This window comes from Stenella coeruleoalba (genome assembly GCF_951394435.1).
Source record: "Stenella coeruleoalba genome assembly, chromosome: 12".
NCBI classification, from domain to species: domain Eukaryota; kingdom Metazoa; phylum Chordata; class Mammalia; order Artiodactyla; family Delphinidae; genus Stenella; species Stenella coeruleoalba.
The window spans coordinates 47794894-47821667 of NC_137158.1; the positions used below are offsets into that span (position 1 = coordinate 47794894).

The window sequence follows — 26774 nt, forward strand, 5'->3', positions numbered from 1 at the left end:
GCCTGCGCGCAGCAACGAAGACCTAACGCAGCCAAAAATAAATAAATTAAATACATTAAAAAAAAAATTTAGACATCGATATTCACCTACAGAAGATTCTGAGTTACCATCTGTGAGAACACCTCCTGGTAAACCTGCCTTCCAGGAAATTTTTACTGTTCTTAAATCCCCTTTGTCTTTATGAAGCATCTCACAAATTACCTGAACCATGTTTCTGCATTATAGACATACTGTATATCATTACAGTCAAGTGAAACAGTCTTTAAGAAATCTTTGAGGTACTCGTTAGGAATAAATTATGCAGATTTATTTTAATGGTGCTATTCTAATCTCCAAAAAGTCATTAAAGAGTATTGAATCTAAACACATCTGCAAAACTGAAAGTTACTTTTAAAAATTATTAACTATCCATTCTAGATCATGAAGGTGAGATTCTGTCTTTTTTTTAAAGAGATTTTAACCCCTGTACCTGTTTCAGGTGCTCGGAGTGATAGAGATGTTTTGGGGCCCTTTCCCCAGTAGGTATAAGGAGTGACAGAAAGATTAAATAAGGCATAGGGCACCAGCCCTTCCACAGTAAATACAGGTAAAGAATGTTGTTCACTAGCCAGGAACTAAAATATAAGCACAAAACATTATTTTCTTAGGGAGAGAATCATAACATCTTTTATTCCTAATTAACTAAAATCTTCAACCTTTGGTTCACATGTAAAGTTAAACCTTGCAATTTTGGAAACACTAATGTTGGTAAATTCCATGTTGTTCCACGAGGACCAGTGTATCTAACACACCAATGGTTAACACTAACCACAAAGCAATCAGAGACTGGCTATAAAAAGGAGTTCTCAGGAATAATCTTAATAATCAAATGCTACAGGAACAGTGAGGGAGATGAGCTTGGCTAAGTAAAGAAAGTGGCAAATCAGTGTGGGCAGGGCTGACACAGATGGTACACTCTGTTTTAAAAATGGAAGTTACTAGAACCAATGCCATACCTTAGAATGAGCACTAAATTCCACACTGTAGAAAATTACACCCCAATCCACTGCTGGGGAAGCATTCCAGAGGATTTGAAAACTCGAAGCATTTCCTTCAATCATAAATGAAGACTCTGGAATGGCATCTGGGATAACCTTAGGGGTAAAGGAAAAGTTCCCTATGGGATGAAAGAAACAATAGAGAAAGAAAGAATTTAGGATTATCAATTATCACAGATACATGGAAGATTAATAGAAATTACTAATAATTAGAACCAAAACAAAATTTTTCTTTCCTTTAACATATCCTGAAAATCATCTTTTTCTGGCTGTTTCAGGCTGTAAATTTGGGTTAAGAGTCAAATGACTGCAAGCAAATTAACAGAAACTACTAAAGCCTTTTTTCCTCTTAACACATAATTCTAAAGAAAAAAAAACCCCAACCTTAACATTTATGTAACAGAAAGTATGGAGAAGAGAGGTTATGAAGGAATAAAATATCATACCTGGCAGAGGCTTGAGGGATGTCTGAATAATTGTGAACTGATTAAATTCGGCTGGTTCCAAAACAGAGACACTAGTTCTCTGATCTATTTCCTGAGCTGTAATAATCCTAAAGCCATTGATCCAGAAGAGCCGACCACTGTAGTACATCAGTGTGTTCTGGGAAATGTCAGAAGTACTCCAGGCTGCGAACTCTGTGATGGTGGTGTCCCCAGCAGTGCTGAAACAGGACGTCAATTAGTATTTCTGTCTGGAGTGGGGTAAGGGCTGGTGCATTCAAGTACTGGAGAGAATGTGTGTTTGTGAGTGTGTGTGTTTGAAAACAAAGAGAAAATACTTTGCAACAATAATTTTCATTCTTCTTAATTCCATATTAAGTTGATTTTTACATTTTATATGAAGTATACTGAAAGCAAATTTCCTAGTGTTTTTCTTATGAATGTGATATTGCAATAGCAAGAGTGTTAACACAGATTTTAATAAATCCTTGTGATTTTTATCAAAAAAAATTTTTTATCCTACATCAAAGGCACAACCCATTGATTTGTTTCTCCTCATTGCATCATGCCTTCCTCCTATTCTTGGTTAGTCATCTTATTTACTCACCATTCTTTATTCTAGGTTGTTTAGTCCTTCACTTTATACTATTCACAACTGTCTGTTGCTTCAACGATACTTATCAACTTCCACAGCTTAGTCCAAATGCTCCGTTTCAGACCAGGGAATTCAAGGAAACAGACTATTGTTTTAAACTGCTTTTAAAGTCTTTTTCTCAATGACAAGGAATTTTATTTTAAAAATCTGCTTGGTTGTTTCTAAAATTACACCAGTTGTCTGGTTCTCACAATAACTATCTCAATGTTCTCAGCCTTTTGGAGCAGTTATTTCACTTTTTTTAAATGATTTCTCTAAATTTTTTTAAAGTGTTGACATTCCCTTCTTTAGAAAAGTATGGCACTTAAAATCAAAATAAATAAAAGTTTTGTTTTGAGAGTTTCATAATACTTCCTTGAGAAAACTGAAACTACCTCCAAGGACCTGAGAGGTGTCAGACTTATAAAGAAAAAGTATATTCACTAGTACTATTCCCATAGTCCTTTTGCTCATAAAATAGTCTTTATTCATACCTACTCAGATGTGAAGCCAGCACCTGGTTTGCCTTTTGGCCTTTCACCCACTTGTCTAATTTTATACTTTGTCGTTTCCACTTCTCATTAGAACTTTCCAGTAACCTTGGTGAGGTATATAAAACCTAATTCCATATGGAAAGAAGCTCACCAAGCAGGATGCACTTGGCCTGAGAAGGCTGGCCCTTCTGGACCACACACAGAGCTGCTGCAGCCTAGATGCTGTGAATGTGTTCATGTTAGCCTTGCTCACAGGTCGTTTGTTCAGCATTCCCAAAACAGTCCCCAGGGCAGAGATTTCCCTGCAGGGTGAGACTGGAGATCCTTAGTTGTCACTGGCTTGGATTGCCCCTCATTTCCAGCTGAAGACTCCTCTCCTGTAAATATCTCCTGGGCTGGTCGGAAAACTCTTGCCATCTGGTGTTCATCGCAATTTCAGCACAACTTCCTCACTTACAGGAGATGAGTACCTCAAACCCTTCAGTCCTCAGACAGGTAGAGCTGGATTTAAATCAAAGCTCAACAACAAAAAAATCATTAAAAGGTAAACCCTTCCATGAAGCATGAGCTGTGTATAGAGGTCAGCTGAGGTTACTCTACTGAGGGCTTACTCATTTATTCGTTCGTTCAGCAAATCTTGGGTGCCTAGTTCTGTGTTGGCCACTAGGAATACAGTGGTAAATAAGACAAATACAATCCCTGCCCTCCTAAAATATACAGCCTAGCAGAATAGGCAGGTAATGAGCAAATAACTACACCACTGACTGGCACTGTAAAAGGAAAGGTAGAGTGGGCTCCTGAACAAGGAGACCTAACGGGGTCTGGTCAGAGAAAGCCACTCTTAGAGAACAATGTTTAAGCTGAGCCATGCAATCTGAACACAAAGTAACCAAGAGAACTGGGTTTGGGGACCATTTTAGGCAGAGGGAACAGCAGGGTGTAGGCTTCTTTGGAGCAATATACTCAGTCCTGACATGACTAAATATGCCTGAACTTTTATGACAGATGCGCCCTTTTCAACCTCCAAGACAGATATGTTGTTATAAATTATACATATATGTCGGTAATAGATTCATTCTTTAATAAACCAAAGGGAATGGCTGTACATAGGAAAGGGAAGAGCAATTTGAAAGGCAGCTTACAGTTGTCAAGTTCTGAATATGCTGAACGACAGCAGACAGCTAATCTCATCTCTACTCTATGCTAGAACTACACTGTCCAGTAATGTAACCACTAGGCCACAGGTGACTACTGAGCCCTTGACATGTGGCTACTACAATTGAGGAGCTGAGTTTTTATGTTATTTAATCTTAATTAATTTAGGTTAAAATTTTAAGCTAATATTTGATTTATATATTATGAATCATATGTATGATTTACTGGAAAACTTTAAATATTTTGGAAAAACTTGGGTACGTAAATCAACTTCTTCAATTGTAAATTTTATAAAATCTAACTGCAGATCAAATATTTCCTATGAAAACTTAGTGTGCAAAATGAGATGTGCAGTACATGTAAAATACACCCAAGCTATCCAAGAATTAATATGAAAAAGGAATACAAATAACTCATTAATAATTTACCTATATGCTTTTACTTTTTAAAATGAGGCAACAGGAAATTTACAATTATATATGTGGCTCACATTAGTTGTATTGGGCAGTGCTGATCTAGACTAGAGGTGAGGAACTTAAAATGCAGAAGAAGGAAGCTTGATTATATAATAGGAAAAAATTTCTGCTTGTAAGATGGCTTTGGAATCCCCGTCTCTATGTACAGCTTTTTTTTCCCCCAGTGTGATAAAAAGGCAAGTCTTACGTGGAGGGCAAAATTGCCTGTCCTTTGTGTAACCTTGTCAAGATCTGCTGCACTCCACTGGGCATGCAGACAAGGAAAATTATTAACCTTGAGATAAGGAAATGCATTTTTAAAGGAGAAACTTCCTTCCTCTATCTGGTAAATCCAGTAGTACTGATTTTTCTGGACACTTGAGGAGCTGGGCTCTCAACGCCAGCTAGCCTGTCCTCTGGAATGTACAGACAGAGAGAGTGAGCCGTAATCCTTCAGGACACTGTCACTTTGAACACTGTCTATATCTCACAGACAGATTGTTTTGACAATCACATCGCCAGTATCTTACATTTCTAGGGAAGGGAACAACCAGTTTTCTATGGTTCACAGTTGGGAAACGAAGGAGAGCTGTATGTTATAGCTGATATGAAATAAATGATTAATCAGATTTGCTATGTTTATGCTCGTATGCATTATAGGTTTATAAACATATACTCCTTTTTTATAGTCTCTATGATTAAGAGTTTTTCCATAAACCAAAAAATATATATTTTTTAATCTAAAAGTAATTTTGACATTGTCTTCATAGAGCACAAATTCTTGGTCTTTGTAAGATTAGACTCTTTTGCAAATTTGATGAAATGAATGGATGCTCAATTTCCAAGCACTCACACACCACCTGAAGCCCTCCATGAACTCCCTAGGGGGTCCAAGAACCCAATATTAGAAATCTCTGCCCTAGAGCAGGACCTTTTGTTTTACTTTAACCTTTTCCTGTCTCTCTAATTTACCATGTGACAATCGGCAAATTTATACACATCTGTGGTTTCAGTTTCCTCATCTATGTAATAATATGACCTCTAAATTCTCCCTTTAACTGCCGTTCTTTAATGATTTTATGTCCTGTATTTTAATTTGAGATATGTAACTGTTTCCTTGAAGTTAAAAACTATTGGCTGTTTAAACTAAAAATAGTAGTGAATATGGATTTTAGAGTGTAGATGAAAGTAAAATATATGACAGCAAGAACCCAAAAAGTGAAGGGTAATAATTGGAAACATATCACCATAAAGTTTTAAAATCATTTATGAAGTAAGAATATTTTGAATATGACTGTGGTAAGTTGAAGATATTTAATGTTAAAAATGCATATTTTACTCTCTAAAGCAACCTAAAGAAAATTATAAATACACATAATTAAAATGTTATGAGAGGAGATAAAATGGAATACTAAAAAAGTATTTTATTTACCCTCAAAAATGCAGAGAAGTAGAACAGAGGAATGAACAGCTGATGAGACAAATGGAAGTCAAACACCAAGATGGTAGACTTAAATCCCAACATATCAATAATTATATTAAATGTAAATGAATCAAACACCCCACTTAAAAGGCAGAAATTGTCAGACTGCATAAAAAAGCAAAACTTTATATGCTATTTACAAGAGACACCTTTTAAATGTAAAGACGAAAATTGAAAGTAAAGAGATATAAAGAGCTGTACCATGCGAACACCAAGCATAAGAAAGCTGCTATGACTTTCCTAATACTATCAGACAAAATGGTCTTTAAGATGAAGAATATTACCATAGATGAATGAGGATATTTTATAGTAATAAAAGGAAATACAATGTAATCAAGTATATAGATAACAATACTAAATACAAAGCATGCAGATACGTCAACTAAAGAGTTATAGGCAAATCTATAATCATAGTTGGAGACTATATTAAGAAGCAGAAAAACCCATCCACCCATTTCCTGGACTCTTGAGGGACATTCTCCTCAGTGCCTCTACTGGACTCTCTTTACATCCTATCACAGTATTCACCATATCCTACAGTAATTAGTTATTTAAAAACTTACCTTTCCTTACAATCACAATGCCTGCAACACAGTGGAAAATTAGTAAATGTTTATTGGAAGAATAAATGAATTCTCATGCACTATCATTTATAACTGAGGAGCAAGTTGTTCTCTTATTCTCAACCAATTGCCTTCAATCTTACTTACCTCTGACCCCGAAGAACAGCTGTGTACAGGTGAATATACTGACTGTCTTGAACCAACCAATACAGGAGCCCATCACTAAGGTCTAAAGTTAGAGCAATTACCTAAATAGAAAATATGGAAAGAAAACAAATCAAATACATGTTTAAGGATACCTTTGTGATTATGTCACACTTAAGCTACAGATTTCTCTTTAACATCCTCTTTGGAATAATAAACTCAGTGATTATTGCCTTTCACTGAATATAAATATTATATGAGTATGTCTATTACTATGTAATTTTGATATAAGCACTGGTTTCCTAAAAATCCCCAAATGGCAAGAAGTATTCACTTCTATATACTTATCTCTAGTGGTTCTCAAAGTTTGATTCTTGGACCAGCAACATCAGCATCATCTGGGAATTTGTTACAAATACAAATTTTCAACCACACTCCAGGTCCTACTGAATGAGGGACTTTGAGCCACTGTGTAAAGCCTTGTCTAAAGCTAGCCATAACTTTGGACTCTTCAGCCACATAAGCCAGTGAATTTGATCGTTGTTTAAATCAGTTGTTCTCAATTGCTACACATTAGAATTACCTGTGGAATTCTTTAAACATCTCAATTCCCAGTCTGCATCCTGTTAAATTTTGATCTCTGGAGATGGTATCCAGTCTCCAGTATGTCTTCATATTCCCCAGGTAATTCCAATGTCTCCCCAAGTTTGAAAACCAGTGGTTCAAACCATTTAAAATTATATCTCCTGTTAATTACAACCAAAAAATCCTGATATTTTTCTAAAATATAACACAAACAGGGTTTTTATGTGATATAATTGGATAGAGTCATGTATATATAAAGTCCTATTTCCAGCTGACATCTTACAACTACTTCTTATTACTCTTTCTTTGTCTTCTTTTTACAATCTATGTCTTAATTTTACATCCAGTTGACTACATGAGGCTTGAGGGAAGACTGTTTCTCCTATGAAATAAGGTGCATGAGATAGAAGTTACAATCCAAAGGATCTTTTTTGCTTTCTTTGGCTTTATAGGTATTTTTCAGATGAGTTGAGATTGCTAGGAGTCTGACCTCAGAATAGCAGAGTCTTTCTATAGCAGACCTAGAGGCTGAGAGGTATCAGATAGGATTAAAGTTGATGACTGTATCTTTAGCAAGATACAACAGCATATAAACAAAAAGATGAGCCAGTGAAAAATGTAAAAAGAATACAATAAAGTATCCAACAACTAAAAATACTTGCTGGCAAGTTACCCAAGGCTTGCTACAAAGAAATAATCTCAAGACCCATGGCTACAAGAACCTTCAGTAGTCATGTAAATCACAGCCTTCAATCTTCAAGAAAACTCAACCTACTCCTTTCCCAAAAGGTAGAAAACTATTCTAGCAATTCCTAGCCTTTCTGGAGTTGAATTATGTCCTTTCTTCAGGCTAAAAGAGATTTATTGATAATTTTTCCAGTTAAAGTGAAACCAAGTTAATATTGTTTGGTTATCTATAATGAGATGCACTAGAGTTTTCCAAATTACAGATTAACTCTACTTTATCTCTTAAAAAAGAGTTTCTACAACTCCCTTTGCTGGAATACAACAAACTGTTCAAGCTATAAGTGAAATTCAGGTGTTGGATCCTACCCCATTCCTTTACACCAGCCATTTGGGTCCATATTTAAGCAGTGTCAGAGGCTGTTCCATAAATCTTTGGTAACCATTGTTATGTCTAGTAACTCCCATACGTAGGAAATAATCCCTTTGATCTAAACAAAAACCTTAAAGTTTAATCCTCTGGTAAAATGTACTATATACTATGAGCCTGACACATCAGATGTGGCAAAAAGTATCTTTTCACTTTAAAAGAATTTCTCATTTCATTCTCCCTTTTCATCGCACAAATGAGTCTTTCTATAAATGATGGGCTAACTATTTTATTACACCGTTGATTGCAAAGTATCTTATACTCCGTGATAAATCTGTGAGTAACACAGAAAGGAATGACAGTGAGATGGAGGGCTTTGCTCAGTGCAAAACATATTACCTTCAAAACACCTACTAGCATTAATGGAGGCAGATGAATAAAACAAGCCACGGAACCAGAACACAGATTTGCACAAGTAGGCACAACATTAGCCAGCCTGTGAGAGTATCTGGAGTGGATTTTAAAGAAAAGTGTATTTCCCCAAACATGCTGAGAAATCTAATGATTCACTCATTTACAGAAAAGTCCCCAGGGCCACTCCCGAGCTATCCTGAGTAGAAAAAGCTCAAACGACAAGATCAGGACAGCAGGAGATTACTGACCAAGTCTCGGGGATGAATAGGAAGTTACTCCTGATATACTGTTACCTTTAATATGCTTTTACACAGAAAAAGGTTTTCCCCTAACATTTTTTATGGAGACATAAAACATGTACTCAAGTGCCTCTAAAATAGAATTAAGGGATTATTTCATTATTTGACAGGAATAATTAATCTCTGGATATGGTGTGTAAATTTCTATTTCTTTTAAATATCTGTGTTATAATCTGTAGATGCCAATCTTAGGAATTATAACTGATACATCCTATGGAATTGAGGATCAGTGACTCAACAATTTGTTTGTTTGTTTATAAATGATCTGATACATCTGTATTATCTCTACTGACAACAAAAAAGGCTTTAAAAAAAATAAGAAAATTTTAAGAAATATCCTAGATAGAAATAGTATAAATGATATATTTCTTCTTCATGCTTTTCTGTAATTCCTAAATTTTCTACAGTAGACATATATTATTATGATGATCAGAGAAAACAAAATTCAGAAATTTAGATGGGTTGCTAGAGGGTAGCTAAACAGGATCAAGAAAAATAGGTATTGCTTCTAGAAGTTGAGGAAGTAAAAATATCATTTGTTTTAGAACCATTTCTATATCAGGGTATTTTTTCGATTGAGTTACAGAATACAAGCTTAACCTCTGTTGAGTGGTTACCATGTGCCTGGAACTATTCTCACTACTTCCCATGAATTATCTCATTTAATCTTCACAACAACCCTAAGAGGTAGGACAATTGTTAATATTCCCATTTTTCAGATAATGAAACAGACACAGAGAAGTGAACTGTCCTAGGATTTACACAGTTTTTAGAGCAGTCAGTACCAGAAATTGATTGAAAATAATAAAACACCTAATCATCACCCAAGAAGAAGCTCTAAAATATCCAAAGAATTCCTAAAGACTATGAAAACAGACGGAAATTAAAATGCTCGTAAAGTGTGAGTCCATTCAAGATAAAGCAAACTATAAAAATCTCCACATTATATTCTAATTTATTTAATCACTTATGACAATCAATAAGACTTAGAGAAAGTCTGGTTATACCAAGATCTTACCATAACAGTATTTCTTTTCAGATTCCACCTGAACAACTCACAATAAGCAGAAACAGTATTATCATAACTATAAAACAGCATTATTTAGTACTATTAAATGATCAGATCTTATTTTTCATTTTCACCTTTTTCCCAGAAAACCAAGGCTGTGCCTGCAGTATAAGGGAACTTTCCCCATTTAGCCTGGTACTTTCAACTGAATACAGTGTGGTCCAATAGAGATATCCGGCAACTGAGTCCACCACCATGTCATTCACCAACGACTTCACGTGAGTCACAATGTCTGTGTGTCCTGTCGACAGAGACTGCCTTTGTATCTACAAAACATAATCATGTCAGTTAGTGATTTTCAAATGGCATCATGATTTCTGAATAGTTTATTGCAATTGTTAGTAAATTACTGCATTCATACATTCATTTGTTCAACCACAAGTAGTTATTGGCACTCTGTGCTGGGTAGTGTGCCTAGCCTTGGAAACGTAACAGTTAGAAGTTATAAGAAAGTTAGAGGTTATAAGGAAGCTTACTCCTTTTCATACCTCTAAAGAGAAAGGAGATACATTTATTTGGAGTTAAAATACTTGCCCTTCCTAATCATACATCCAATCAACACATAAAAATGTATTTGATTAGGCTCCCAAAGAAGAAGTATACTCCTGATAAATGGTGATGTCTCTCTCCTTGCGCCTGTCAGTATATCTCCATAATATTAATTACTATCATTATTGAGTACCTATTGTGTGCCAGGCACTGTACTTCTTTATTTCAATCTTTAAAATATTAGCTCTTTTAACCCTCACATTAAGCCTGTAAATGATTTCTATTTCCTACTTTTTCACAAGTAAACTGGGTTCAAAGAAGTTAAGTAATTTTTCAAGGAGTGGAACTGTTTTATAAGAGACAGAGCAAATACTTGAAACCAATTTTTATCCCACTCTTCCACTTCCTCCTTCAAAACTATTTTCAAACTAACCCATTTTGGGGAGCATTCTCTGATTAACCCCAGTCAACTCCATTCTGCCTACAGGTCATTGGCACTTATGAATTCAGACTATACCATATTGCTTTGCTTCTAAATACATTGTTTTGTATGCTTCTTCTATTAATTCATGAATGTTTTTTGTTTGTTTGTTTTTTTGGCTGCGTTGGGTCTTCGTTGCTGCCCGTGGGCTTTCTCTAGCTGCGGCTAGTGGGGGCCACTCTTCGTTGCAGTGCGCGGGCCTCTCATCAAGGTGGCTTCTTTTGTTGCGGAGCACGGGATCTAGGGTGCACGGGCTTCAGTAGTTGTGGCACACGGGCTCAGTTGCTCCGCGGCATGTGGGATCCTCCCAGACCAGGTCTTGAACCCGTGTCCCCTGCATTGGCAGGGGGATTCTTAACCACTGCACCACCAGGGAAGCCTCATGAATGTATTTTTATGTCATGAAAAGAGCAGGGGCAAGTAGTGATGGTTGCACAACACTGAACATACTAAAAACCACTGCATTTTATACAATCAAAGGGTGAATTTTATGGTACATGAATTATATCTCAACAAAGCTGATATATTTTTTCAACAGAGCAGAGGCATGTCATCTATTTTCTTCATATTCTCTACTATGCCTATTCTCAAGACTCTAAACATATTGGTAACAGATAATGAGTAAATAAATGAATGGATGCGTGCCTTCCTGATTAGAAAACGATTTCCGTACCATATTTCTTGATCTGTTAGACCAGTGTTCTCATCAGCAACCGTCTTATATTTCAGTGTGCGCAATGCACGGGATGTCTTCATCTTGCCCCCAAATCCACTCTCCACCCTCCTCTGTGCCCCCTGAGCCTGATATCAATGGACTACGTCAACCTAGCTCTGTTGTTCTCTGGCTTCCAGAGAGTTTCAGCCAATGGAAGCACTGGCAGAAGATCAGATGCCAGAAGAAAAGAGGGATAGGGGTACATAGGTACCCCCGTATCACTCCTTGCTAGACCATACATTTTGACAGTGGCTGGCTTTCATGTCAGCAACTCTCCTAAAGCTACAGCCCTCACCATTCTTGCCCTTCTTTCCCTTGCCCTTTATGCCTGGTGGCAGTAATAGCCTCCCACACTTGCTAGCCCAGGGCATGCTTCACCATCCTTTGTTCATTTTCCTTAGCCCTGTAGATACCTTTGAAAATAGTCTCATCACTTAGTTTCTTTTAATCATGCCTTTGGAGTGTGCCATCTTCCCTAGGACACTGACCCACTGGTGAACATTTTAATATATTTATTTTAACATATTATTGAAAATATGTGACAAATACACCACATAGTGATATAAAATTTCCTTTATACCTAAATACGTTTTAATTAAAAAGTGAGTAGGCTTAGAGACAAATACTAAGTAAATAGTAGCAGAGGTGGTACACAAGTATGAAAAAAATTGTGAAAATTACATTCCAGTCACTGAAATGGGTGGGCATTGTTCGAGAGCATCCAGAATGCCAGGCTTCTACTTACCATGTACGTCTTTCCAGCCCAGTAGAGAAAGTGACCCAGCCACTCGAAAGCTAACGCCCCTGCTCCTGCAATGTTGGGTATGTGATAATTCTCTGAGATGTCCGTCCCACTCAGCAGCCACACATAGACATCACCTTTCATGTCGCTGTAGTAGAGGCTGTTGTTATACCAATCCATGTCTCAAAACAAAGTGAATTGGTAGCAGTTATTTTTTCATACATGCCAGTGTAAACATGGCGAGTCAACAAATCACACATGCACCTCAACATAACATTAAAGCATATACTAACATAGATACTCACTAGAACTTCAAGGATCTGTCAAGAATTTTATCCCAAAATCTTAACCCCTGGAACTAGAGAGAGGAACTAATAGTCATTGAGTGTCTCCTCTTTGCCAAACATTGTCTTGGGCACTTTTACCTATTTCACTCGACTCTTAAAAACAAAGCTATGAAGTAGAAATCATCCCCATTTTTTTTTTCTTTTTCTTTTTTTGGCTGTGCTGTGAGGCTTGCGAGATCTCAGTTCCTCAACCAGGGATTAAAGCCGGGCCATGGCATTGAAAACCCAGACCCCTAACTGTTAGGCCACCAGGGAACTCCCCATCCGCATTTTTGACATGGAGAATGGAAGACCCCGTGAAATTATCTATTCTGCCCGAGGTCTCACAGGTGAAAAGAGGAGGAGACCAGATTCAAGACAACTTCAAAGCATCGTTCTTTCTGTTAGTACCACACCGCCTCCTAAGTCCAACTCATTTTGGTCAGAAATGCTGTGGTACTTTTAATAGCCAAACAAAGAGATCTAATAATTAGATAATTATAGAAGATGCCATTAAATAATAAATAAATAATAATAAATTATAGAAGATGCCATTGAAGTAAGATACCATTACTTAATCTTCTTTGTCATGAAATTCTTTCTTATACTTGATTTAGAACTTCACATAGCTGTTCTGTGTTCCAGTCTTACAGCAAACTCATAATAAATGACTTAACTATAGCTGTCTTCATGGAACAAGTTAGGCTGTTACTGTGAGACAACATTGAGAAATTAAAATACATGAGAAGTATATCAAAGCCTTCCTGGAATGGACATAAATCATTAAATAACTACATTTTGTGGAGTAATAAATGGCCCTCCTCCTTGAGAACAGACATTTTCTTAATAGTGTCACTGGCAGTATAGTTCAGTCAATATTTTTTCCTTTCATTATTGACCTAATACTAAAATACGCAATCCTTTTGATTGGTTGAATATCTCAAGAAGTCTTACAAGTAGAAACCTGCCATCCAAGTGTACAGGGGACTCGGTGTTTACCTGATACATTTCCCATATCAGAGGATAGGAATTCTCCCGGGCCAAAGCTATTTAATGGTTTACTCCAAAGCCCATCTTCTTTCACAGCCATGATAAATGGTGGCTCTGCAGCTGTTTGGTTTAAAAAAAGAAAAAATTGAAAGAAATATCACAGAAAACACACTTTTTTTAGGTACACATTTATACGTTAGATTTCCTTCATAAAGTCAATGAGCATTTTGAAAAATACTCTGGAATAATATGAGTAATTGTATCTGCTTAAAAGAATTATCTATCATATTAAACATACTTTCTGATTTTTGTGTAAATAGTTGTAATTGAATGTGAAGAGAAATGTGTAGTGATGTTGCCTCTATAGCAATGTCATGGTCATGGCAGAATTTTTTTTTTTTTTTTTTTTTTGCTTTAACTATTGGTGGCCATAGTCCTATTCAGAGCACCCAGAATCGATTGCGATAACAACAGTAGTGTAAATGGGTCAGTTATCTTTCCATTTTTTTTCAACCAAGAGGATAGAATTCAACATAATTCACAGCCCCTCAGCTTCTCTCGCCAAGACCTTCAGAGTTCAAGGAGTGCTACTGCTTAATAAACCATGAGAAAGGAGAAAACCATGAAGAAGAAGAGAATTATATTGTTTGTTAAAAAATATCTTGGACAGTTTAAAAGAGCAGGTTAGAAACATAAATGTCACACAATGCTTTATTTGCTTTCCTAATCTCAGATAATAAACACATCCTCAAGGGGTCAACGCACTCTCATTCTAATTTTTTTTACCACATTGAAGGTGAGAAATTTTAAAGGACATAGGGAGAAAGGCTTTTTGTCAGAATCACTCCCTAAATCAAGACTATTTTCTCACCTGGTACCAGGGTAGTTCCCACTGAGGGCTCTGACCAAGGGCCTGGCCCCTTGGGAGAACTTGCTCTCACAAAAACCTTGTATTTCGTAGCACTCTGAAGGTCGTGTACATTAAGGATGGTCCCACTTATATTAGAGAACACGTGAGTGGTTTCAGGAAAGTCTTGGGTTGATACTTTCACCTCGTAAGTCCAGTTCTGCCAGGCGGAAGGGCCTAATTGGAAGAGTTAAACAATGTTACTGATGAGGATGACATCAGCAAGGGCAAACAAAGGACTGTCAGTAAATTTATCTACAGCTTCACCTTGAGTGAAAGGATAATTGGGCCTGTTACCCCGTAATCACCAGGGTTAACTTGGTGACGTGACTAGGACAGTGGTCATCCCACCCACTCATTTTGTTCCATCAAAGGAGACATCATGCCCAGCAAATCAGAGGCCACTGTTCCCCCGTCAGTGCTGTATGCTTGGCTGCATAGAACTGTCGGAGGGCTTTTCTATACAAGCTCCTAATAAACAAATGCTTAATGATGAATCTCTAATATAATTTCCAGGGTTGGTAGAGCATCTCCCTTCTAGAAGCCCAAACAATACAAAAGAATTTTTTTTTGCTAATTCATTTTCAGCCATCTTTGACCTATACAGCAAACAGGCATAATTAACTTAGTCTTAAAGTAAAAAAATAGCCAATGTTTGCTAGATACTCTAGGGGACCAGGGGTTGACAAACGGCAGCCCACAGGCCAAATCTGGCCCACTGCCTGTTTTTGTAAATAAAAGTGTACTGGAACACAGCCACAGCTACATGTTTACATTTTATCTATGGCTGTTTACACACCACAAGGACAGAGTTGAGTAGCTATGCCAGAAGCCATATGACCCACAAAGCTGAAAATATTTACTTATCTAGTCCTTCCTTTATAGAAAAAAGTTGCCAGCAGCTGTGCTAGACACTGTTCTAAGTGTTCTACCTGTGCATCTTAATTTGGTCTGTATGACAATCCCATAGAAGTATATAATTGATGTTTTTATTCCAGTAGCGAAAACATGCATGAAGTGGTTAAGTAACTTGCCCAGGTCATTCTGCTAAAAAAGGGCAAGACCAGCCTTTGAATCCATGCAGGCTGGCTCCAGAGCCCACCTGCATACCCACCACACATGCTGCCTCTCCAGAGATGAAAATTCAAGTCCAGAGAGTTTTAGGCTCAAATTCATGCAAGATCTCCCTGGATACATAATCTCAACCCAAATCTCCGTCCCCCTGGCTAATGCATTCCCTCAGACTGGAATGTTAGTGCCTGACTCCAAGGAGACACTCAATAAATGCTCCACCCATTCTGTTGGGACATATATGATGAAATATAGAGATTCTCTTAATGCAAAACTGATAAATGTAGAACAAACGTATAAACACGTGTGTGTGTGTGTGTGTGAAAGAGAGAGAGAGAGCACTAAGTAGTGCTTTGAGTTGATGACTAAATAATCACATATGGGCTCTCAAAGTTGAGTCGCCAGGTCAAGCCATTCAAGCTTTCCTCTCCTTGCAGCAAGGCCAGTCTCCAGGCTGGGGACAGGGCACTCACTGGCTCCAATGGCGAGCACAGGGGGCTTCCACTGAACCAGGGCCTGGTGTGAGCCGAACAGCACTGAGAGCTGCTGTGGGCAGCCCGGCAGCGGGTGTGGCTGGGTGTACAAGCCAAAGATGACCAAGTTGCCAAACCCAAATTCTTCTATGTGACTCAGGTCACATCCCACGATGAACTCGTTAAAAGACAGAGAATCCTGTTGGAAAACAGCCTTGCCATCTGTGACCAGGAAGTCGTTGTTTTCACAAGCAAAGCTCTTCACATCAGTAAAGGGGACATGAGGTAGGACAAGGTGGGACGTGGAGCCATCCAGAAAGGTTGACATGAAGACTTGGGCGGTGTCATTGAAGTAAATGATTCGCTTGGACTGTGGCTTGATTGCAAAGTCCTTTAATGTGCCACTCTGCACAATACGCACAACTTCCGAGCCCCGACCAGAAGCCACAGGGAGATCGACTCTATAAATGCCGTCTCTCAGAAGATAAAAGAGATACCTGACACAGGAGCAAAAGAAGCCTGGTGTGATTCAGCGCAAGGGTGAAGGAGCAACAATGCCTCAGCACATTGTTTTATCCTGTTGGGCAATTAGAACCAGGTATCTCCAGAGTGGATAAGTACAGGGTTTCCCAAGGTGCAAAGTAGTAAAGGTACTTATTAAAGATATGCTCTAGTCATTTAAGAAAAAGAGAAGAAAGGTGAGGAGAGCTGGGTGTGGGGGGAGGAGGACGGAGGTGAGAGAGAGAAGCAGCAGGGATGGGGGAGAGGGAAGAGTTTTATAATAAGTACAAACTCAGTGAGTGAATAATTCAGTGGTGCAAGATAACAGCATAATGGTAACCGTTTTTAATCAGAAGAATAAACTATTTCATCTGCCTGAAATTCTTCAGGAATACTACATAAAAAGGGTTGCTAAAAGTTTTGATTTTTACAGAAACTCTATCATTGTATAGGGAGATGATTAGAAGACAGGCCCTGGAGCAAGAAGTCAAATACTGATTCCAGCGCAAAACAGCTGATGGTCGTGGGCGGTCGATAAATCAACTTGTGCTTTGCTTTCCTATCTATAAAATTGGGATAATAAAAGTACTATCCCATACGGCTGAACAAGAATTAAATGAATTATTGGAAGTAATGCACTTAGAAGCACATATTAAGTGCCTGGTAACTATTATTGAATAATTATTATTATAATTTCTAGTCATATTTCAAAATCTAAGCACAAATCAGTTTTATCCTAATGGAAGAAAGAGCCACCAAAGACCTCTTTGAGATGTATTTTGAGCGACTGATTTAGTGAGTGAAGTTCATTATCCTCAGAATGAGTCATTTCGTGTAACTGCCAGCAACAAAGTTCATTTCATAGGATCTTAGACTTTTACAAATGAGGAAAATAAGATCCAAAGAGTCCAAAGGACTTGTCCTACATCACAGGGTTTTAAAAGAAAAAAATCCTGTAATTCAGTAATTCACTCAAGCTTAAAACATTAAAATAAATATCTGGTAAATTATGAAAGAATATGAATAGAAAATCTTGATTTTAAATCAATAATGAGTAAGAAAGTCAATTCGTGAAAGATAAAAAGTGCTATGGGCTATATTTTTTTTTCATTCAAAATGAAAACAACTTTATCCCTACAAGAAAGAAAAATGTTTAGTCTTACAAATGTTGGCCTTGCTTATTGGTTACTAACCTGTAATTATCTGATTATATTTAAGAAATAATAACCCCAAAATAACTTCCTATGTTTTCATCCTTCACATGTGAGCATGTGGAGATCATGTAATACATTCACAGTGAATAACTCATTTCATCCTCAAAATACCCCAACTGAGTATTATTGTCTTCCCCGAATGGGAGGATAAAGCAAAGGTCATAGACCCGAAGTTACTTTCTTGAAGTCCTCCTACAATTTAGCATCACAACTGAGCTAAAATGTGTCCATTTCATTTGTGGCAGGGGGAAGCATAGTGATTTGTAATGGCAAATTTTAACTTGTTATTAGCTATCAATTTCAGTTTCCTAAAGTGGATGGTAGCAGTGTTCTTTCTAAACCAGTCTCCTGATAGATGTGAGAACCAGACCAGAAAAATGAACAGGTGCTGAATTGCTCAGCAAGAGAAAATGGTGCAGTGAAAAGACGAAAGAGAGGCAGGAAGGGCTTCTCATGGGGAGCATCGAGGGGGAATAAGACCCTGAGTCATGCATAAAATAGTGATATACCCAAGACGAGAAACCAGGCCCCGGAGTCCCAGACAAGAAGTCTTTCCCATAAGCCCATATTTTACTGTGAAGGAGAAAGGAAAAACTACTTACCTAGAGAAGTAGTGGATCAAGTTTGAATGAAATTTCCTCTTGGCTCTATAAGAATGAAAAAAACTTTGCCTGGATTTAATTAAATGTGAAATCAGATACATAGATGGGCTCATCTGGTACTAGGATGTTATTAGCAAGCAAGTTTCCCCAAGATTCTTGCCAAAGGAAGAGAATTCACATTTGCAAGGCTAACACTCACCCATTGTATGAATCAGCCACAACTTTTTGAGGTGCAATAATTGAGGGAGGAGTAACTTCCTCAATGTTTGAGCAGTTTTCTAAATCACAGACACATACCTAGAGAAGAGTACATCAGTAGAATTAGTGTCTATTCAATTTGACCAACACGTATTTCTTGAGCAACTGTTCTGTATTTAGAATTTCACTAGTCACAGAGCACTTTTAGAAAACATAAAAAAGTTCTTAAAAGACAGTGTCATATCCTATATCCTAATGAGTTTATATCCTCTTGGTATCCGTGAAATACGAGTACGTATTTTCCTGGCTTACAGAGGCACTCAACTATTTTTATTAATATTTAAGCTGTTTCCAAGCTTAGGGGCTTCCAGCCGTAGTGATTGTGACCAGCCTGTCCCTTTAAAAGAAGGAAACTTGAAACACAGCAAACTGTGTCTTCTCAAAGGTTTGGTAATACAATATTTTCAGAGACCTACTAAAGTTATCCATGGTTATTATACAATTTACAATGCTCGCAGCTGATTTTGATTATGATTGGCCGTTTTATCTAGTGATAATTCAGGTACCACCACTGTCTTATGGAAGATGAATTATCATTAGTATAAACTCATAGCTCTGAAAAATCACAATAAAGATGATTTAATGGTAGGTCAGGACTAGTACTAGGTAAAGTCTAGACCCTGCTATAGGCTAGATCTATGGTTCGTTGCTAACCCAGTGTCTAAAACATAGTAAACACTCAGTGACTAATTATTGAATGAAAGAATTATGTTTATTTGTAAATATACCAAGATATGCGTTAGAGTATCAATATCAAGTTGTTTACTTTAAATTCTCAGACTAACCAGTTGAGCCATGATGAAGTACATTCTCTGATAAAGCCAGTCTATGGAGATGGAAGAAATTAATCCTGAACCACTGTAAAAAATTCTCAGGTCAGACACGTCAGACATGTTGGCAGCTCCCTTCACCCATATGAGAGTTCCTTCAGAGAAATAAACAACTTGCTGGTGGACATTAACTGATATTCCTGGAAGAGCCATGCAAATACATGTGTGTTATTAGGTAACAACCAGACAAAACACTTCCATGAAAGAGAATTTATTTCTTTAATCCTTAATAAAGGGATTAAAACTGAAGTCAACCTGGATCTTTCTTTTCACACTAAGGAAACATTTTTCTCTATTACACTGACCTGTAATGTTACGGTGTGTAGCACCCGGCTGAAGGCAATGTGCTTCATCTACTAAATGTTTTAAAGATCTCTTTCGTAGAGAAGTTTTCCTGGATAAAAAGAGCCACCGTTCCTCTTCTTGAACTAAAACAACAACACACTTTCTAGACAGACAGACCAATCATATGCACGTTGACACAAAAAAGATCAATACCACCCTTCAAAACAAGGGGACTAGCACGTGAAAGAGGCTGGTCAGATTTTCTCTGAAGGCACTGGGGTATTTCAACTGTAGTACAAATCACATTCTGTGATGGGGATGAGAAGTACAGTGTCAGTCAAGTAGGATTTCTGGGTATGTGCCCCTAAATGCCCTCAAAATAACATCCCATGCGGGATCACTGTTCTCAACAGCCTTGCCCAAATAGGAGCTCGGCTTATTTTCCTCCACCATAGGAATCTGACTGCTTGGTGGAGGTGGTCCAGCCCAGGCTGGAGCGGGTTGTTGCATAACACACACATATGGACAAACTTCGGTTGTCTCTGTTTTGTCTTTAATTATCTCCCTTTGAGGCAGGAGAAAGGTCTGTAGTAATGAAATGTGAGGACTACAGAACCCTGACATCCTGTTCAACTGGAGACTGATGGAGTGTGTGTTGATGAACACTTTTAGTGTAATTAATAAATGTTATGCAATAATCACGGTAACAACAACCTTAAGCCTGCTCTATATTTAACTCGCCCTTTGGATGCTTCTTGCATAACAAAAATACCTCTCCTTTCCTAGAGTGTAGTAACAGCCCCAAAAAATAAACTAAAGGCTGGTGATAGATGACATTCACTCCCCACTGGCATAGGCGTGTGCAGCTTAGAGGACGGGGCAGTCAAGTCAGCAAATGGGGCTCCCATGAAAACGGAGAGCAGACTCCTAGAATTCTGAATCTTTGGGTGTTATTCCAGTCTTTTAACTCACTTCCCCAAAATATTTCCAGTGCTTCTTAGAGAGCATTTTCTTTTATCATTTTGCTCACGTGGGCATCATGCAGAAAGTATTCAATCTCTCAAGGCAATTGTTAAAATGCCGAAGTAAAAAAAAAAAAAATGGTACTTGCAAAATAATAACAGAAGCCAATTTGGTAGACTGAATATTCAGAATGGTAAAATGTAACTTATTAAGTTTAGATATATTTAAAAACCTTAAGGAAACTGGAAGAAAAAGATATCTGGTCTGTGTTAAATGATAATACATGATATAAGGTGGAGGTTAGGGCAGAAACAATATATGTATCCCCTAAGTGTGTAAATGAGAGTCATAATCACTAGTGACTTTAACTGAAACCAGGGGTTTGCTTGAAGCCATTTTTTTAATCCCTAATTTTTTTTTAATTTTTAAATTCCGACGTGGAAACTTTAGATCAAACAACTTACTCCTATTTGTCAAATACTGGGACTCATTTAAAATTGAAAACTTATCAAGTATTCAGAAGACAGTGTCCATTTGGGCAGAACAGTAGGGTCTTGGGGAGCACCAGAGGACCCAGGACCTCCAAGATCTGAACCCACCCTTGCCACCCCCTCAGTTCCGTGTAACAGGAGGCGCATCCCCAGTCTCTACCTGCTGGGGATGAAGTGGTAATACTAGATTCTGCTTCCGGCCCCTCACCAACTTCATTTACTGCTGCAACAGAAAACCTATTCCAAAAACGATTTGGAGAGATGTATTTTACATGGCATGGTGTGAACATGAGATAAAAATAGAAGGAGCAATAACATTTCTATTTAAAGGACGATGTGGCAATGCATGTATCTAGTTACTTGGTGCCACTGCTTAGCACTAAAATGACCATCAATCACATCCTTGTTTGCATTCCCCATAGAATAGTTCAGGGTCACAGAGGTCAAAAACTGAACTCTGCTATCTGCATGACCCCCATTCATGCCCTAATTTAAAGAGGTCTTAGTAAATGCTGGAAAAGCTAACAATAATAAAATAATCCCCTTAACAGTTAATACAAAAATACCATTAACAGAATTTTACCTCCTTACTTTTTTCATGTTGGATTAAATGAAGCAATGATATTTATGATGCTTATAATGTCTTTTTTAGCCAATATTTATAAGCCCATATTTATTAGCCCACATTTATCTCTGAATATAATAGAAATACTTACAAATGTTTTTGCTCAGGATGGTGTAATCTAATAAGCATAAAAACTTGAGGAAAACCACAGTAACTTAAACCAACAGCACAAAGCCAATGCGACTTCTCAAAATACGTTTAAACTATTTTTTAGCCCTATTTCTTAAATAATATCATGCCTGTACCCATGCTGGTTACTATTTTTAAATTTTATATTGGAGTATAGTTGATTTATAATATTGTGTTAGATTCAGGTCTACAGCAAAGCAACTTAGTTATACATATACATATATCTATTCTTTTTCAGATTCTTTTCCCATATAGGTTAGTACATAGTATAGAGTTCCCTGTGCTGTACAGTAGGTCCTTGTTGGTTATCTATTTTATATATAGTAGTGTGTATATGTTAATCCCAAACTCCTAATTTATCCCTCCCCCACCACCCCCCACCTTTCCCCTTTGCATGCTAGTTACATTTTTCCTGCACCACTTAATTCTTACCTGTAGGTGGTATTTGGTAGAGTGGAGTAAAACTGGAAACTGGTTCTCTGTGTCCCTGAATCTAACTTTTGATTTTTATTAATCAGCCTTAAGTTATAACCCAAAATAGGTCCACCTGGGAATTGAGGTGGAGCCCAACTGATTTCCACCGTGTCCGGACTGGAGCTTTCAATATTTTTAATGAGAGGAGCAGTTTCAGGAACTGGAAGAGATAATGGTGACATCGTGAGCAGAAAATATACAGTGAAAAATGTAAAAATGTAAATAGGATAGGAAAAAAATGTTGTTTTTTTGAAAACAGCATAAATGAAGTATTTTTGTTAATATTCACAGAAGTGATAGAAAGAAGATAGTAATATATCTATGAGCTGCAATTCTTGATCCCTAAATGATACCAGTTAACTACTTTCCTAAGGGACTCTTTCAAATGTTATTTTCCTCAGTTCTAATTTATGCAATAAAATTAAATGTGGAAGTATGCAAATTGGATAAATGTTCTAGAAAAAAAGTGGTCAAAAATCTCCAGAGACCTAAACACGTTGAAACGTGGGATGGAACCAGGTTAGGAAGGAGAAGAGAATCTGTAATAAACTGGAGTCAATGATTAACACAAGTTAAAAGAAGTAAGTCCTGGGGCCTGTTCCCTCACTAGAGTGCTGTGGCCGGACTAGTTCCAGCTAAAGATATGGATTTAGATAAGCCTGAATTAGAACAGTCTGCTTCACTTTTGCTGGCATCAGCTCTGCTGACCTAGACTGTACTTTCCTCCCCCAGCTCCCAAGGTCCCCTGGAACCCAGGCTTTCTGTGCCTTAGCAACATCCCTTCCCTTGTGAAGGATGAAAGGAGCATGCATTCTCTAATTAAGCGCTCACCCACAGACTTTAGGAGCTACCCAAGTGACAAAGAACAGAAAGGAAAACAAATGATCTAACAGCCTATCTTCCACCCATGTCTCCACCTGCTTTCCATACCCCCCACGCCCTGAAACCACACCCTTTTATTTCGTCTTTCCATAGAAAGACAGACTGATGTCACTTTGCTCTTCAGTAGTCTCTCTGCCTCGGAACAATTTTGGCAGGTGCTCTGCGTCACCCCTGACCCTTTAGAGTGGGGAGAGAAGAGACAGTTCAGCCCTCGCATTGGCTGCATTTTAAAAAGGCTTTTTAATTGATCTCTCAGCCTTTCTCTGATACAGTTCCTCCCCAACTCTCAGACTGAGCTTTAGCAAACACAAATACCATCACATCACTCCTCTGCTCCATGCACTCAGTCACCCTGGTGAACAGGGAAGTAGGAATCATCTCCCAGTGAATCAGAATCAGGATGTCAGAAAAACTAACTCTTCAGGGTCAGTGCCCAGACAGACATGATCTGCTCCACTTCAAGCATGTAGATGTCCCATGGTGAACTGTGATTACTGTCCAAATCGCCGCCACAAAAATCGTCCCTGAAAAGGCTGGTCAGGTTAGGCAAGGTAACCATTCCACCTGATTAAGAAATTATCTTCATAAAGGCCCCAATTAAAAGGCAGTAATACCATCTAAAAATCATATATTTCCCATAGCTAAAAAAGAAAAGAATCATGAAGTGATGGAACATGAAACAGATAACTTTATAAGTTTTGATGTGGCTAAAAAAAGTGAGATAGAATTGAGGCATGCGATGCTATCCATGGAAAAGACCCTCAGTACGAGGACTGGAACACCTGGAGGGTATGTGGGCTTGCATATCCAGAGAAACGCCCGGAAATGGAAAGCAAAATTTGCCTTCTTCATTATTTTGATTTGACTAGCCTTGGTCCACACGGTATGTCTCCAGCACTGGAAAATGTTCCAACACTATTGGAGTACACGAGGCATTGCTTTGAATGAAGAAGGATCCACGTATTCTGCTCGGATCTGGAACCTTTCGAATATGACCCTAGGCCAGTGTCTGACCTGAGGTCCCAAGGATAGTCAGAGAACAGTCAGCAGAGGTGCCACACATACCCTAAAATCTGATAAACAAGAAGAGAGCACTAATCAGAGAAGAGGGAAAATGCCCCAACCGGCTTCATCCGCTATCTAGCTATGCTTCTGGCCAAGGCCTAGTTCACAGTGAGGGTCTCTGCACACAGCTGAATCTCCAGAACGAGGGGTAGGGACATATAACGTCTGGCTTGGAATAAGTCCTCCCACGTCCCCTCAGCTAACTCTAAGGGTGAGAGCACCAGGCAACTCTCCCTGAGTGTCTGCCCCAGGCATTCACCTCCCTAACAGGCTCTAGGCTTGAATCCTTTTCCTGGTATGGAAGTCACAACTTTGAAAGAAGAAATCAGAAAATGCCCCAATATATGTACTATTTTTAAAAATCATCTCTAATCAAATGTTAAAGTATTATAATAACCTCCCAGCTGATCTCACTACCTCTGTACATTCCAGTCTCTCTCATTCCTTCAATCCATTCCATGTGTAGTGGCCAAAATTATCTTTTTAAGGAGTACTCAAATCAACTACTCCTCTTCTTCAAAACCTTCCATAATTTCTGACTGCTAAGTGAGGCTTATTCTGACCACCTTCTTTAATACACTCCCCATTTCTAAAGAACAGACCCTGCTCAAAACGTTCCTCTTACCGTAGCACCCCGTATCTTCCTACTTACAATATACTTTCCTTATTTATTAGGTTTACTGCTTAGAGTATTCTTTTCCACCAGAATGGGTATTTTTGTTTTGATCACAGAAGTACGGTGAGCACCTAGAACACTATTTGGCACCTAGCTAGGTACTCCATTGTTGGATGGGTCTATTAATGAAGGAATACATTTATTTCATTGTTTAAAATAAAATGAACTAACCAAAGCTTTGGAAGAATCCCTGATTTCTTAAGCAACGTGTGCATGCATACCTCCATAAGGATGAGTCCTATAACTGGGACTTGGAGGGGAGTACAGCTGCAGCTGGGCTGTGAAGATCCAAACCACTCGAAAAATATATTCAGTGAAGGGATGCAAGGGCTCTACCACATAGGAGAGCTTGGACACAGCCTAAATCAACAAGAGATCAAAATCAGCATTTACGGAATAGCCACCGTATATTGTAACTCAAGAGCACAGATTCGTCTGTAGATGATGGATGGCCTTCTGGATATGGAGTGACCCAAGGCCTGCCAGACCAGTTGAAATGGAGGCCTGGAGCTCAGAGCTGAGCCATCCCGACATCAGTCAGCATAATTCACGCCAAAATTCTTTCCTTCTTCAAAACTGCAAAATTATGGATTCAATTATATGGCATTTACCTCAAGGCTTTACTTTACTTTTCCATGTTAATATACTTGGTGTCTTTGGACTATTTTTCTCTGAACATGATTTCCTAAAAGGGAGCATCCTGGATGACCTCCCTGCCCTCCACCCTAGTTGGAATCATTTTCAATGGGGTGGGCAGATAAAGACCAATGATATAAGTAGTTGGTTATGTGATGCTGTGCTGAAGGAATAATATATATGTCCAATAATAAATTTTCCTTAAAAATAAAAGGTTTAGCATAAAAAGTAGCAGAGATTAAAGTTCATCTAATCCAACCACTCATTTTACGTTTGAATCTTCTCTAGAATGTCTTTTCACCTATAATTATATGTAGTAATTTGGCACTTTTAATAATTTGAAGAAAAAGTCTCCGTTTAGGCACATGGGCAGCAGTTCATACCTCAGGGTAAGTCCAGCTTCCAGGCAGTTGTGCATATTTCCACTGAATGATGTATTTTACTCCAGAGATGTTGGCCGATTTCCATCGTAATGTCACACTGTGGCTTCCAATGGAAGAAGCAAATGGTGCAGTGGGGAGGTCTGTATTTTCTGGGGAGAAAACAAGATTTCATTCACCATGTCCCCTGTCTGTCAAAGCAGGAGAGAGTGTCCCTGCTTCATCTAGTGCCCTTAGCACCCTCTTGCCACAATTATTCACCTGAACAATAACTGATGCACATATTCAAGTGATTTATTTTTTTAAATCAGCCAGTCTGTCTGGCAGCTTTTTTCTCCCGTAGAACGCACTTATCTTTTTTTTTTTTTTTTGGCGGTACGCAGGCCTCTCACTGTTGTGGCCTCTCCCGTTGCGGAACACAGGCTCCGGACGTGCAGGCTCAGCGGCCATGGCTCACGGGCCCGGCCACTCCGTGGCATGTGGGATCTTCCCGGACTGGGGCACGAACCCGTGTCCCCTGCATCGGCAGGCGGACTCTCAACCACTGCGCCACCAGGGAAGCCCCGAACGCACTTATCTTTGACGATAGATTTTTTACAAGCAAACAACATGGAGTGTTCTGAGACTGTCCAGTTTTCTCTTGTGATACCACTTCTATATAGGCTAGAAGGGTGGGTACCAAGGGTGTGTCTGGTGGGCAACCATCCACTACCCTAGGACATGTATCTCAAGATATATTT

At 38.3% G+C, this 26774-nt stretch overlaps 1 protein-coding gene across 1 annotated transcript in view; it reads right to left on the bottom strand.

Annotated features, from left to right (window-relative positions):
• The window catches only part of ROS1 (ROS proto-oncogene 1, receptor tyrosine kinase), a 113041-nt gene that overhangs the window by 61163 nt on the left and 25104 nt on the right, over positions 1 to 26774 (bottom strand). Inside the window, exons 6-21 of the mRNA XM_079939494.1 lie at positions 26038 to 26186; positions 25240 to 25378; positions 22354 to 22555; positions 21328 to 21404; positions 19734 to 19856; positions 19384 to 19568; positions 18540 to 18637; positions 16024 to 16520; positions 14444 to 14656; positions 13582 to 13692; positions 12260 to 12438; positions 9904 to 10095; positions 6412 to 6512; positions 1484 to 1701; positions 996 to 1156; positions 470 to 614 (exon numbers count right to left, since the gene is read on the bottom strand). Of these exons, the coding sequence (XP_079795620.1) occupies positions 470 to 614; positions 996 to 1156; positions 1484 to 1701; positions 6412 to 6512; positions 9904 to 10095; positions 12260 to 12438; positions 13582 to 13692; positions 14444 to 14656; positions 16024 to 16520; positions 18540 to 18637; positions 19384 to 19568; positions 19734 to 19856; positions 21328 to 21404; positions 22354 to 22555; positions 25240 to 25378; positions 26038 to 26186 (2790 nt within the window). The remainder of the gene's footprint in view (positions 1 to 469; positions 615 to 995; positions 1157 to 1483; positions 1702 to 6411; positions 6513 to 9903; positions 10096 to 12259; positions 12439 to 13581; positions 13693 to 14443; positions 14657 to 16023; positions 16521 to 18539; positions 18638 to 19383; positions 19569 to 19733; positions 19857 to 21327; positions 21405 to 22353; positions 22556 to 25239; positions 25379 to 26037; positions 26187 to 26774) is intronic.